This window comes from Rhinolophus sinicus, linkage group LG04, assembly GCF_036562045.2.
Source record: "Rhinolophus sinicus isolate RSC01 linkage group LG04, ASM3656204v1, whole genome shotgun sequence".
NCBI classification, from domain to species: domain Eukaryota; kingdom Metazoa; phylum Chordata; class Mammalia; order Chiroptera; family Rhinolophidae; genus Rhinolophus; species Rhinolophus sinicus.
Window position 1 is genome coordinate 44,506,392 of NC_133754.1, and position 15,448 is coordinate 44,521,839.

Here is a 15,448-nt window from a genome sequence, read left to right on the forward strand (position 1 = left end):
CTTAAACTCTTCATAGGTTTATTTTTCATAGTGGCATACGTACAGCAATTCTGAAATTATATTGTATGTACTATAGATTTGAGCAAATGAGGAAATAGGTTGATCTTACTGTTGAAGGAAAATAAAACTACAGAATAGGGGAGGGCAAGGAAGAACCCTGTGTGGTTGGATAGGAATTAGAGATATCATCATAAACTCTCAATTTAATAAGTAAATGTGTGTGTACGTGTGCCTTAGCTCTGTCAACCAAAAGGAATGAGACGCACTGCAGGAGCACTGAGCACACTTACTGCCCAGATCTAGTTTCTAAATACTGTTGCCCACTAATCATAACCAGCCTTTTAGAGAAGTGGTGGGTCCCAGGCCCAGGATAAGGAAGGCACAAGGTGACCCTGGGCCAACCACCGTATGCAAGGAATTAAGGAAGTGCTCCATCACTGAGGGGCATGCTACAACGATGCTGGAGCCAGCTTGGGCGGTCCCACTGGCTATATCAGAAACATCAGATTTGAGCATCAACATAAATAAGGACAGTACTGTAATGTAATCCATGGGGGTGGGGAGAATCCATGAGTTCATGCTTATATTAATAGACAAATAAATATTTATATACATATATCCTCAAGGGTAAGGAAAATGCTTTTCCTTTCAATAGAATGGAAAGTAATGTAGAAAGAATGATGGTATTGGAAATTCAAGTTTTGCAACTATCAGAATAAAAATTCAGGGGAAAATCATCATTATATGAAGAACAGTCTATATAATCTCAAAGTCTCTACCTGTGAGTTACTTATTACGAAAGGAACCTAGTAATTATATAGAGAAATTGGACACCAGCTTCACCAAGTTTTTAGAGGTTACAGTACCATAATGGGAACAAAGACCACTGCGGGCTCGCCCTGAAAAGGACAACTCAGTCATGTGTTACCAGCAGAAATGCATAAGTTTCCTTATAAAGGAAAAGCAGACAATCCCAGTTTGAAGGACATGCTGTAAAATACCAGACCTGCTCAGTGTTCTCCAGCAGTACTGATGTCCCAGACTGCTCCTGGTTGAAGGAGACTCAGGGAGGCATGCTAGCTAAACGTCATACGTGATCCTGGAATGCATTCTGTACTGGAAACTTTTTTGTGTGTGTGTGTGTGTGTGTGTGTGAAAGGACATTTTAGAGTTAGTTGATGAAATTGGACTATAGGTTAGTTCATTGTTTTCTATTAATGTCAAGTTTCTAGATTTGGTATCTGTACTGACTGTGGATAGGAAAAACTGTCCTTGTTCTTAGAAAACAAAATACACACATGATGTATGCAACTTAATCTCAAATGGCTCAAGAAACATAAGTGTGAGAGTGTGTGTGTGTATAAACAGAGAATGAAAGAGGAAAAAGCAACTGTGGCAAAACAACATTTGCTCAGTCTGGATGAAGAGTAATCAGGGATCTTGGTCCTATTATTGAAATTTTTCGTAAGTTGGAAATTCTTTCGAACTAGAGTTTTAAAAAATACATAAAAGTAAATTTAGAGCATTGCAATAATAACACTTCTAAATTTCCTCCTGTATATGATGCTCTCTTCTCATGAAAGCAAATCACAGGCAGCAATTCATAGCTGGTCACACCACCCAGGTCATCACCTCCTCCGTTCCTGTCCCCAGAGTAAACAAATGCCATTCAGACCCAGGTCACCCAGTCTCTGCAGCGAAGCTGTGTCCTGACTTTTTCGGGAACTTGAGAGGGGTCCCTGGGTAGGGCGCCCACTGCCCCCTGCATTAGGCCATGATAAGTCCTTTCGAAGGAAGCCAGTGGACTGCGCCTCATGACTTGATGGAGCCCCTCGCCCTTGCGGCCTCAGTTCAGACTGATCGTTCCAGCAACTGGTTAGGACTGAGCAGTGGGTGGAAGAGCCGTAGTTCTCTTCCACTTCCAATAGAGAATTTCTAGAAAAATGTTATCCCCACAACAAGAAAATAAAGCCCAATAACTCAGCATTTGTAAGGTATTTATGGTAAGAGGTTAAAAAGTGAGCTAATACTCTCCAATTCAGGTGAAAAGAAATGGAGTCCCGGTCTAGTGCTGTTTACTTTATAGACCCTCAGGTCATATTCCTCACTGAGCAGCCGTTAACTGTATGAGGTCTTTAAAGGTGAGACAGTTGTTAGTTTTGGCACTTTGGGGAAAAAAAAGATAACAGGTGAATGTGTGCAATTGAAGTCTTTATGGTGTTTTAATGAATCACTTTCCTTGATCCTCCCAGAATGACAACAGTGAGGTTAACAGTTTGTGAAAATCAGTTTAAAACAGCATTTACTTCTTCCTTGCTGTGTTATGAAAAGATATAACTACATGCAAGGTTGTTTTTACCATATGCTTCCTTATTCATTCATTTTCTAAATCTTGTTTTCTTGGGGTTTCTTGATTCTCCTGAAAAAGGCCATTATAGACCATTACTGCATGAAGACACGGGGTCCTCCCCGGGAATTATTTGTTTTGTAGACTCTTGGTAGTTCTTGTGATAGGTGCTAGAGAAACTGTCACAAAGATAAAAAAGATTCTTCTTGCCCTCAAGACATATACAATAACATTCAGTAATGTATAGTTAATATATAATGTCTTGGTTAGTTTGTTGAGGCTAGACGTTATCTAAAATATTTGTTAGTGACACATTAAGATACCTCATAAAATGTTTTTATGCTTAATTTTTTAATTAAATGTGCTATGTTTTCTTTATTTAATATCTGTCATGTGATTTTAATGCATTAAGAAACTGCGTAATTTTCTAAACTAAAAAAAGTAGAAGTGATTATTTGAGTTTTTCCTGATGTAAACAAATACTTCAGGAATTTTAGTGAGAATTGTTTAAGACAGGAAATGGAGTCCATCTATTTTGAAAACAAAGCATATTCTAAGAAAGAGCGTGCATTCCTTATTAAATCTAGTACTAGTCTAATATACAGCCACAGAAATTTCTTGCCACCTTTTGTTCTTTTGCTACTGTCAAGTCTCAAGGTTTTCAGTTCTTCACAATCCACTCCTACTATTTTTCAATGAGCACCCCCAACCCCTTAGCCGATTCATCACCCCTTGCAAGTGTTACCCCAGCCACTTTTAAGAATACGCCAAAGCCAAAACCAAGCACCACCCAATAACTTTTTAATAATCAAATGTCTACTATCTTAAAAATAAGTGTGTGTGTGTGTGTGTGTGTGTATGTGTGTATTTCAATTTCTCTTTTTCTTTTTTTCTTTTTTTAATCAGGGATTTTTATACTATACCCATACTCAAAATTAACAAATAATTATTGTCATACGGGCTTCATTTTTTTTTGTAATCAAAAGATAAAAAACTTAACCAAGTTTCTCTCTCTCGAATCCTTCCTAAGCTTAGAAAATGACCTTTCGGTTTATGCTTAATGGGACACACAGGTAAGTTCAGACAAGGAAGTTAAGACTAAACCCAAAGCTGGGACTTAACAAAAGGAAGATGAACATGGACTGGTAACAAATTCCAACGTTCTGCTTCCATTCACCTCTATTCTGGTTTTATTCAGCTAACAGTTACCAACTCTTCTGCTGTGCAGGGGCGAAGCACTGGACTAGGTTCTTGAAATACAGAGATAAATAAGGCTCGTTTCCTGCCCTCACGTGGTGCAGAGCCCAGGGCAGGGAGGCAGGCAAGGCGACGGCTCTAGTCAACTGTATCGAGGTAGAAGTCTTCCAGTGTGATTAAAACTCAGAAGGATGGCCAGTGCTGGGAGGGTTGGGGGCAGTGGCATTTGTAAAGACCTGGCGTGGTAAAAAGTGTGTGCATTTGGGGGTGGCACAGGTGGGCGAGGTTGGAATGGAAGGTGACTGGGGGGCAGGGACACTGTCCGGGGAAGGGGCAAGACAGGCCCCCCAATGACCTTTGATCATGTGGGCTTCTGCTTTATGCTGTAGGCATTAAAGAACCGTGACAAGGTTTGAAAATTACATCATCGAGTTTCCCCAGAGGACGCACTAGACATGGAGGGAAAGGTGTATTATAACCAAAGCTACGTATGTAATGTCTTACACCCCTGCCCGGAAAGCATGTTCTAGTCGGGATGCTTACGAGACTGTTGCCCAGACGAGATTTGTTACCACTTACTATGTTTATAACACATGACACCCCTAGTGTGGATCCCAGTCGTGTCCTCTGAAATATCCTGTGGCCCAAGTGAGAGAGAATGGCTTCAAAGCACACAGACACTTTCAATCTTACCTGACAGACAGCAAAATGTATTTAGTATGAGAGAATCTAAATCTCAGTGAGGTTCTCTTCCCATCTCAGGGGTCCTCACCACTGTCTTCCAGAAAACCCACTAAACTCCGAAACACTCAGCTTAGAAAACAGTCTTCTCACTAATGCGTATTTGTTTTGCGGCACATTTTGTGCTTCTGCTCTAGGGACTTGTATGTTATCTTTCTCACCCAGTCAACAGTGAGCACCTTGAGAGCTGATACCATCTCTTCCTTGTTTCTTACCCGACACACAGCCTGACACACAGAAGGTGTCTCGGCAGCGGTTAGAGCAGGGCCGAATGTGAAGGTGTGATCAGTGGACTTCTCTTTCAAAAGGACACTTGTTTTCACTTAACAATGTGTTAGAGAGTGGCATTATGTCAGACCTTTTCATCTCTAATGCTAATAGACTGGAAATGTTGTTGTTTTTTTAAGAAAACACCACAGTTAAATGTCTTTGAATGAAATACTGGGTGGCAGTCAAAGAATGAACTAACTTTCGAGGGGTGCCTAATTCCGCTGGGCACTCCAAAAGATAGAAGCAAAGGAGCTTATCCAGCCTGCAGTGAGGGTCTGTCTTCTCAGTACCAAAACCTGAACCAAGCAGGAGAGCGCAAAGATAAGGGGCCACTGAGCAGCCTGTAGCCCGGCGGGAACATAAAATAACCACAAACAGTTCTCGCACCGAGAGATGTAATCACAGGGGTTCAGCGATTCTAAGAAGGAGAAAGTGGTCCAGTGATGAGGGGATAGAGCTGCATTGACCCACAGGGTCTGACAGTGAGCTTGCCACAGGGGCAGTAGGGTAGGCGAGGAGGCGTGCCCTCAGGGCCCAAGGAGTCGTTACAGTGACGGGGAGGGGAGGGCAAGCCGCATCTCCTGTAGCTTCTGCCGGGATGCTCCACCTGGCAGGGAGCCATGTGGCCTCCGGGTAGTGGCCTGGCACGAATGGGCAACCCAGCATGGGACTGGGTCGGGCCACCTTCCAGGTTGGTATTGCTTTCTGCAAAGCGTCAGAATTTGGGAAGTAAGAACCCAAAAATCCTTTTGTTTTTGACGCCTGCAGCTAAAGGGAAGTTCAAGAAAACCACAGTCTTATTTGAACAAAACAAGCAGAGGAGTATTTTACTAACAGGAATTGCTATAAATCTCACTGGAATGAATGTCCTATTTCACTTGCATCAAAAATTGGTTGAATTGCAAGTATAATAGAATGCCAAAGTGGGAACTCTTTTATTTTCTTCAATAAGAATTATCTTGAGATAGCAGGGACACATGTCCTAGTCATAGAGGATGTTTGGGTTGTTGTTTTTTAAAGGAAAGGAAAGGAAAACTGATACGGATTTATCTTCATCCCTCTAGGTTTCTTTTCTCATTCAGCGTGGTCCCTCTTTGAAAAGCATATTGTAGAAAAATATACCCCACCTTGTTCTCCTTTGGAGTGCTGTCAGGTGACGGTGGCGATGCAGTTGTGGTGCCTGCTTCTGGCTAAGTTCCCATGTCACCCCAGCCCTGGGGCAGCGGCAGCCGGGCCTCAGGCCTCAGGCCTCGGGAGGCAGCGGAGGGGGTCCCGGATGAAGACCAGCTGACAGAGTTGAAGGTCGCTAAGGGCACGTTCCTTAGCGACCTGTGCACGTTCCTAAGGGCACAGATGTGTCTCCATACCAGTGACAAGGCTAAGCTGGAATCTCAGTGCCAACCTCTCCTTACTATCCCTTAAGTTGAATTATCTCTGATCCTGGCCTCTAGGAAGTCAAGCTTTCAGTTGAGAAAACAGGCTTTGAAGATGTTACATTTGGGTAACTTCAGCTGTTACGAATAAGTTGATGTGGAAGACAGAGAAAGCGTTCACACTCTTTTTGGCTCTTAACCCAACTACGCCTGGTTTCTCTCAGAAGTTAGAGAAAAAGATCGCTTCAGGGTTTTAGACTAGAAACCAAGATGAACTTCTATTCTGATGTTTTGTGGTGAGAATTTTTAGACAGAAACTTTCCTGTGATACACAAGCAAAAGGAGGAAGAAGGCTCTTACTGTGCTCTGAAATAGAGAAGGAATCAGTTGATGGAAATACTTTTTAGAAAATTCCTATGGGGCATTTTTAAAGTTTTCCAAACAGACTTGTTTTGCGCTGGTCTCAGCCTACCAATAATCATCAGGAAACTTTGAAAAACTAAAGGTTTATTATTGATATGACCTGGAAGTTACACAGCTCACCTGGGACCACACACTAAGGCCCACAGGAGAGAGAACAAGGGGGGAGGGGCGGGGAGAGACGTGCTGGTGATGGGCCTGGGGTTCTGCTTTTATTGGGGATCTAGGGTTTCATGGGCTACTCCTCATTGGTGAATGTAAGACATAAGAGTGGGAATTTATAGTGCTGGAAGAGAAATAACAACTGGCCCAAATAAATGGTGAGTTACTGAAATCAACCAAGATCGCTAAAACAAAAGGAGCCTTGGTTGGAGGAAGCAGCCTGGCTCTTTATCTAATCATGTGGCTAGCAATGCGTTTATTCCAGATAGCCATCATTGAAGCAGATGCCTGGGCAACCAAAGCTTAAGTGAGGAACTTGCCTTACAAGAAAAAAAAAAAAAGCAAAACCAACTGCCAGGGCTTACACAAGACTACTGCAAACCCTGCCGTCAGTACTGCTTGAGATGCAAAGCATGCGTTTGCCTTGCTCTTGACTCTGCTTAAATCAGAAAACGTCTCTATCTTAGCATCTTCTTTTCTGGAACTCTAAGTGTTTCACCAGCTTTCTCATCTTGCCCTCAAGATGTTTACTGGTTGTCTTCCCCTGATGAACCGTCAGCTCCTTAAAGAACTTACATCGCTAAACATACACGCCTTCTCTGACTAATGCCCAAGCACCTCCTGAGTGTCACAATCTGTGATGGGTGGAAAAAAGGCCAGCATGGTACCCACTCTCATGGAGTTCACCATCTGCCACGGAAAAGATCCCACAAGTCACTACGCCCAACCCACTGCAGTTGCTTAAGGCTGGCCTTGAAACAGCGGGGATAGTCTGTAAATACCCACTGAATTCAGGACATCCCTGTGCTTTCACAACTTGGTTTAAACTGATCACGATGTATTTGTATCTTCTGGTCAAATGAGATCAAGAGATTTTATGTTGGGATTTTTCTCTTCCCTTTGATGTTAGATTTGATCAGGTGACAGATGGTTCTCATTGCAATAGCTGAATTAAAAAGACAGGAAACAGCCTGGAGAGAAAACAGATTAGATGTTCGGTGTGATTTAATATATTTAATAAAATGTATGCTTTGGATGGGGAGGGAGGTAAACTAAATATCTCTAAATACCATTAATTACGTGATCATCAGAATTGAATATAGAACTTATACAGATATAAAGTAAGGTGTTTCCAACAGTGGCCTTTTTGTTAGACTGTTACGCTCACCTTTTAAAAAGAAGACTTTTCCCATCTTCCTGACTTTATGCGGTCTCATCACATTAGCTTTCTTGGGCCAATTCTTGTTTCTGCTATTTAAGCGCTAGAATAGGTAGCAAAACACCCTTACGTTTGTTTTTAAGGGTGGCGGTGTTGAGCCGTGGTGGTGGGTTTACCTGTGGGTGTGCTTAGCTGTGGGGCCAGTGTTTAATCAGGTCTCTAGCATGTGGGGGAACACAGGCCTCCCCCTTAATGACAATAAGCACCATCCCAGAGCAGGGGGCTTTTCTGCTCCGAGCCTTCCTCCAGCCACACCGTGCTAGCCGTGGCCCTCTCTGAAAACAAGCCTGCGTTTGATCATTGTAAAAGACACATCACTTCTTTGACCAACAAAGGATATAAAACTTGTAAAGTGGAAGCAGTTAAAGTGAATGCCGAAAACAAAACCCAAGGGTAGTTTTGTCACGCTGTCGGTGTCATCAGTCTCTGAACTGAGGCCTGAGAGTTTCAGAGGGAGGGATCTTCACACACCCAGGCCTGGCCCAATCGCTGTTCAAGAGGATAATATCATAAGAGGTAATGCTTACTGAGCACCTGCTATGTGCCTGTCACTGTTGTAGGCCTTTCCCACGTGCATCTCTTACCCTCAAACTGTGAGAAAACTAAGAGCTGAGACTTTAGTGCCCTGCCTGGGGTCACACAGTGAGTACATGGCCAGCTGGAGCCTTACTCCAGAGCTTAGGCTCTCCCTGCCACTGAATGGGTCCCCATGTGCCAGCAGCAATGGCTGGGATGATTCTCTTGCACTTGGGTCAGATCTAAAACAGCTGCCAGCCTCCCCTGGGTTTTTATTTTAAGGAATTGTGAAATCTGGAATCCTGTCTATATTTTGCTTACCTGACCCCAGGTCTGCGTGAGCCTCAATTTTCTCTTTCTGCCATTTGAGCACAGGAACTCATGCGTCACTGGCTGAGCACATCACACAGCAACAGGAACGGATTGCATTAGGATTGGGCAAGTTGGCCCTTCCGCACAGATAAACGTTAAGGTCTGCAACAGTAATTGTTAGTCCCATTCATGAGATCTGTAGATATCTGTTCTCTGTGTTGCTGGGTTATGCTCCATTCCTTATCATCTGTTCCACTGAGCCACCCAAAGAAGGAACAGCAGTAGAATGCGTGGCCATCTTTCAGGGCTGTGGGGGGCCCATCCAGACTCTCCACTGCGGGACGGGAGCAGTTAGGAAACACCGTCGGAACCCCTCTCTCTTTACCTCTTGTCTTTTCTGGCTAATTATTATCTACATACCCAAGCCCAAGCATGCAATTTCATTTTTCCTTGGATGTTTACAGTTTTGGACACTAGGGAAAACTTACGGATACCTTTCCTTGGTGTAATTGCTCAGCTTTTAAAAAGAAGAACTCTGTTAACACTCTTTCTACTTCCTAGGTTTCTTCCTCTGGTCAGAATACCAGCAATGAAAGTTTTCCAGTCACACTTGTCTTCTCACCCCTAAAAAACACAAAAAGCTCCAAAGCCACAATGAACAGCCAGCCTCTACAACTTTGTAACAGCAAACACTCTCTTCAGCAAAGACCTGCAAGAAACCCAGCTTAGTTATCAAAAGCAGTGACGGTAGTTGTTTGTGTGTGAGAGAGAATGAACTCAGAAGCTTCGCGTGCATCACTTACGACCTAGGACACACCCCAGCCGTCCCAGACCTGAGGGATTTTTCCCTCTCTGGGGCGGGGCAGGCCTGCAGGGCCTGGGGCCTGCCACGGGTGCCGCTGCTCTGCCTTGGTGCCTGTGTGGCCAGCTCACTGTCAGCATTTTCTGGAGTAACTGCAGATTATAAATCATAATTTGCCAAACAGATTTGTTCCTGCCTGCCAGGTGCGAAGAAGCAGCCAGTCCTTAGCTATGCTTCAAGTATGATACTAAACGTGCCAAAAGCGTGACCATGAGTGTGTTTGCCATGCTGTTCAGTCATTATGAATGGCCAAGTTGTTGGGCCGTGGTGTCATGTTTGTGGGTGACAGAGCGAGGGCAGGGAGAGCTGCCCACCTCTCACTGGGTTGCGTTGGCTCGACTAAAGACAGTAGCGCTTAACTGTAGCCCCCTCCCCGAGTGTGCTCTCAGAGCAGAGGAGGCAAAGTGAGTAACACTCAGTCCGAAATGCCCTGAAGGAAAAGGAAAAGTGTGGATTCTGAGAACTGCATGGCAAAATTGATGTTTCATGTCTGGCAGAAGCGTAAAATAGTTTACCAAGCAGATGACTTGTGAACGTTAAGGAGTGTTGTGGTCTGAAGGCACCAGACCGGTCCTGTCGATACAGGATGTCACTAAGACATTTGACAACATCTCATCACCCTAAGAGATATGTTGGTGACGTGCACAACAGATAATAATAATGTGAAGTGGGTTTGAAACTGGTTAAAGATCCCCCCCCAAAATGTTGATTAGCCACTTGACTAGAAAGTGAGGTCTCTGGCGAGTTCTGGGCTTTATCTTTGGTCTTGCCTGCTTAACATTTCCGTCAGTAATAACTTGGCTGGCATTGTCGGGGTTCGCTAATCAAATTTGGGGGTGATATAAGTTTGTGGGGGCTGATTAGCCTAGTACACAACCGAATTTAAACTGAAGATAGTTTTGCTCGGCTAGAAAACAATCAGAGGAAATTTAGTATAGATGTATACAGTCCTAAACCTGGAAGATCAAATATAAACGTATATTTGAGAAGCCTAGCCTGAGATCGTTTCATGTGAAAATACCTGAGGGTTTCTGGCAGGCTCCAACTTAACTGGCCACCACAGTACGATGCAGCTACCTACACAAGGGCACACGCACACACACATACACACATGTGTACACACTACTAAGGCATTCCTCTACTGAGGGCTGCAATTGCAGGAAGACAGCAGTCTGGCTGCCCTTTGCACTGGTCGCGTCATGCCAGTGGTACTGTGCTCAGTTCTGGGTACCATATTCTGAGATGGCTTAAAGGGGCGAGCACTGAAAGGCTGTGGCAGGGACTCGGGCTGGGCACCAACACACAAGAATGAGCAGAAGCAACTCACATTCTCTGAGTGTTGTGGGAAGCAATCAAGCCTACAAACACAGGTAAAAGTCACAGCCGCAAGGAACTCTGAGCAGAGGTCAGGGAGCTTCATCCTAGCCTGGGAGCCACAGGAAAGGGCCAAGCGCCTGAAATCCTGAAATAGAGAGGCGTTAAGCAGACCAATGGCAGAGGAAAAGAGCCTTCCAATAGAGGAGACACCACCAGAGCAGGTGGGGGACACGGCCCGCAGGGCCAGGGGAGGACCGGGAGTCAGGGTGCTGGCCTGGAGAAGTGATCTGCGAGGGGAGGACGGGGGCGGCAGAAAAGGGAAGGGAGTGTTTTCTGTTACTCCCCAGGCGAGACCAGTACCCCTGCAGTCCCACCGATGGCAACTAGTGAGAGGCAGATGCCGCTCCCTGTGAGGAAGAGCTTTCCATCTTGGCCAGTGAGTGAAGAATGTCCCTGATATTCTGGAAAAGGCAATTCTTTCCTTGAGTGGGAAAGAAAACTAGACGATTCCTGCCATTCTGTCATGTTATCCGTCAACCTGGAGACTTGAGCTGGAAATCGCCTGTAGGCACTGACTGTTACTTTTAGAAAACAGCTGTCGAAGGTTTCTGACCACAGCCCACAGTAAGACATGCAGCCCAGTAGAAGCATATGTGTGAGTATAAAGAACTGAAAGGAAATTTTATGGAAGGAAGACCCTCACTACACACATTTTTCTTTAATCCTAGCCCACTGACTGTTCATGACCCACTAATGAGGGATCACAGTCTCAGTTTGAAAACATTTCATGTGAAAATACCTGAGGGTTTCTGGCAAGCTCCAACTTAACCCCAGCTTCTGAGAATTGTCCCCTGTGTACCCTCTTTCCTCACTTGGGTTAGCCTTTCCCTAAGGCTTCTTGAAGGACTAGGTGTCTGGGGATCTGAGCCTGGGCAGTGCCCGAGACATTACTCCACATCCCCTCCCCACCCCACTGACCACTTCTTCCTCTCCTCCCACGCCCTGCTCTGTCCTCCAGCCTTCCCACACTCCCCCCCAACCCCCCGTCACACACACACACTCACAGCTTGACTCCCCTAAGCAGGAGAAGGAGAGGAAAGGAGGACAATATCCGTCATTCTCTTTCCACTGGGTAGCACCAAGCACATGGTTTTCTACAGGAAGGATTAGAAATGGTGACTGAGTCCTCAGTCAGCCCACAGAAGCCCCTTTCACCAACACGTTGTTGAAAACGCTCAACATTTGTTAAGAGTCTCATGTTTCACTATACATTATTGCAAATGTAGTATAGTTTAATATAAGTACAAAAAATAGATGTCTGTGGCTCATGCAGGCTCATCAATATTTTTATTCTACATTTTTAAATGGGAAAATACGTTACAAATAAATTTGAGTAACTCTTACCTAATTTGACATTGGAGAGTGCCTGTATGTAAAAGTGCAGGAAACCTCTATGTTCACAGATTCAGGATTTGTGGTCAGAAAAATGCAAGCCTCGTCCCCCCTACCCTTGTGGCTTTAGCTGCGTCCTTCCCGTGGTTCTGCCCCTGCGCCACCCTGCTTTGCACTTGGCTGCTGCTGCCTACAGGGCAGGGGACTCAGCAAATATGGCAACTAATGTGATCTCTGGTTGTGTGATGCCAAGAACCTAAGGCATTTTTATCGTCGGTGTCTGCCAGCATCAGGAGTAAATCTTCAGTTAACCAGTTGTTGGCATTAGGAAATGGGATTTGATAGGTTGTTCCTCAGGAATCACATTTGACACTGAGGGTGTGGGGAGGCAGGTGAGCGCGGGGCTGCGTATACAGACCTGCTTTGCAGTCCCACAAGCTCAGCCACCCTCTGCTCACCCTGGCAGGTCGCTTGGCGCCCCCAGCCTCATTGCAGTCTCTAAAAGGAGGATTAAATGAGCTAATATGTATCTATCGTCTATACAGTGGTACCTTGGTTTTCGAATGTCTCCATTGACGAACATGTCGGTTTACGAATGCAGTAAATTTTATGGATCTATGGTATCATTAGATAGTAAAATTCATCCTAAATTTGCAGTTTTAGGGGTTGATTTTAAAGGTCTGGAACGGATTAATCCATTTTGCATTACTTTCTATGGGGAAACCGTGCCTCGGTTTTCGAATGTTTCAGAACTCAAACGGTCTTCCAGAACGGATTACGTTCGAAAACCGAGGTACCACTGTGTATAGTAACCACTTTAAAATGTGCCTGTTAATGATTTTTTACACATCAGGTTTCACACTGAAATGAAAGTAGTTTGCTTTTTAGCCTGTCCTGCAAAACTCACGTGCAGAACATTTAAGAGCCAGTGTATTAGTGGCAGTGTCGTCAGCCTCATCAGGTTTCTGGTTTTTGTTTCTGTTCAGGTTGCCCGGCTCATGGAGATGGGATTTTCCCGAGGTGATGCTTTGGAAGCCCTGAGAGCTTCAAATAATGACCTAAATGTGGCCACCAACTTCCTGTTACAGCACTGACGCCCGGCAGACAACAGTGGAGTGGCCAACCCGCGGACCACAGCGGGCGGGCGCTGGCCCCGCTCCCATGTCAGCCCGAGGCCCAGCATCCTCGCGCGGTGTTCTCAGTGTCCTCTTGGGCACAGGGTGGCCCCACTGCCTCTCCCTTAATTCCACGATCGTTACTGTTGAGTATTGAAAATGAGTTTCGATACTCTCAAATAAGTTTGCCATTAAATTAGCATGTGTTTTCTATCTTTATTTTCTTATTGGGTCTTTTCCTTAGTTTGGAGAATCATCTCTCGTTTCTAATGTGTTTAAAATGCATTAATATTGCAGATAATCGGAAAGCAGTTGAATAGCACTCCAGATGGGAAATGACTGCTTTTGTAATCTTATTGTTTGTATTATAATGCATCATCCTACCTTATAGCCCTTCATAAATGCTGTAAAAGGAGCAAGGGGGCTGTGACTCAGAAAGGACATGTCAGATATTCCCTGTGGACTTTTGTCATCACTATTTTTTTTTTTTTTTCTCAAATTTGCTTTCAAACCCCAGTGGCTGTTCAGCATCCACACTCCCAAGGGGTGAGCAATACCTCTGCCGCGCACAGCGCTGGCCGGGCCTAGGTGAGGAGGGAGAAGCAGAGAACTAAGTCCCACTCGGCGCTCTTCGGCCTTTCCTGCCCAGGGAAGGCCTTCTCCCCACTTCTGTTAAAAATTAACGCTAATACTCAATTACCAAATCTAGGTTCTGGCGTACTCCATGCAACTTAACTGGAGTTAGTTTTGCTCAGAGTATCCACAGTTATCTACTGAGCTAGGGGTGAAAGTGGGACAAAGAGAATACAAAGAGCAGTGGCAGGCGGGAGCAATACAGGGCCAAACCCGAGCGCTCAGTGGCCGGCCCAGTGTGGGCTCAGCGCTAGAACAGAAGACAGCATATCTTGGCCGCCAGCCGCAGGGCCAGCTCTACTGCAGGCGGGTTCTCCCAGGCCCCGGGGTTGACCAGGACCTGTGCATAAGGCAGAGTAGACTGCACACGATGCTGTCACAGAGACAGGTGGGAAGGGAAGGCCGGAGGTGGACAAGCATGAAAAGATCAAAAGCAGGGTGACCCTTGAGACTTAAGGAAATCGTGCAACGATTATGTTCCACAAAATGAGCAGAAATATATCAAATTGATGTAAATTTGGACATGTATGATACTTACAATAAAGTTTTTATTGTGTTTTATTTTTTGGTATTTTTTTTATTAGACTTACCTAAATAAAACTTTGTTCTAGGCTGTTATTTACCACCAAAAAACATGCCAGACGGCTCATCTTCCTTCAGAAGATTTGGGTACTTTCTTTGAAATGAGAGAAGCTATTTTGTTCTTGCAAGTACGACCGGCCCCATGAGGCCCCATTCTTAGGTTTGTCTGGGCCATTGGGCTGCCCGGAATGGGGGTTGAGTGACTTTCGGGGAGGCCAAACGCAGGCTGCAAAGACACTCGCCAGTAGAGGGGACGTCCTCGACTGTATTCTCGGACCAGTGGCATGTACAAGACAGCCTGAGAGTGCTGACCGTGGATTCATGGCTGACCTTTGAGACAAATCCACCTTCTACTTCCAAGGCAAAAGGTCTCAGGAAAGAACAACTGTATCTAAAAACCACGTCCTATGTTCCCTCTCGCCTTCAAACAGCACCTAGCAAAGTAAAACCAAACCAGAGGCAAAATTCTCGCTCAAGACTTTTCATTGCTTCTCTCCCAGAGGATGGGGAGCAAAGAGCCCCACTGCAGGGATCACGGAGTGACGCCTGTATTAAAAAGGATTAACCACCCAGAGTTCTCGTTCGTTCGTTTGCTGCTCAGGATGCCCTCCTAAGTAGGATGACATTCCAGACATCCTTGTCCTGCCAAAAAGAGCCTTGTGACCGTCTCTACTTCATTCCTTTCACGTAGAGAATAGAAACTGAGGTCAGAGGGCATACACCTAATAGTGGCAGAGCTGGGACACCCCCAGGTTTTTCCTGACTTCTTTCAGCTTCTTTTCCAGTTCCCTACAGCTTCCAAGGTCTCCCCTACCCAGTGGTGAGCCGTTACTTTCCATCCTTTTATGTGACCACCAGGCTATTGTCCCCCTTCATCAGTCATCACCCTCTAGAATATCCCTGTCGCCACCCCTTCCCCACTCCCACCCCCAAGCACAGCCTCCTCCGTGTTGCAATTCTTACTCTTGGGCGTGTTTCTTTCCTCACTAG

At 45.1% G+C, this 15,448-nt stretch overlaps 1 protein-coding gene across 1 annotated transcript in view; it reads left to right on the plus strand.

Annotated features, from left to right (window-relative positions):
- Positions 1–14,437, plus strand: part of UBAC2 (UBA domain containing 2) — a 157,253-nt gene extending 142,816 nt beyond the window's left edge. The window contains exon 9 of the mRNA XM_019756915.2: positions 13,115–14,437. Within this exon, the coding sequence (XP_019612474.1) occupies positions 13,115–13,222 (108 nt within the window). The 3' untranslated portion in view covers positions 13,223–14,437. The remainder of the gene's footprint in view (positions 1–13,114) is intronic.
- Positions 14,438–15,448: the final 1,011 nt, after the last annotated feature.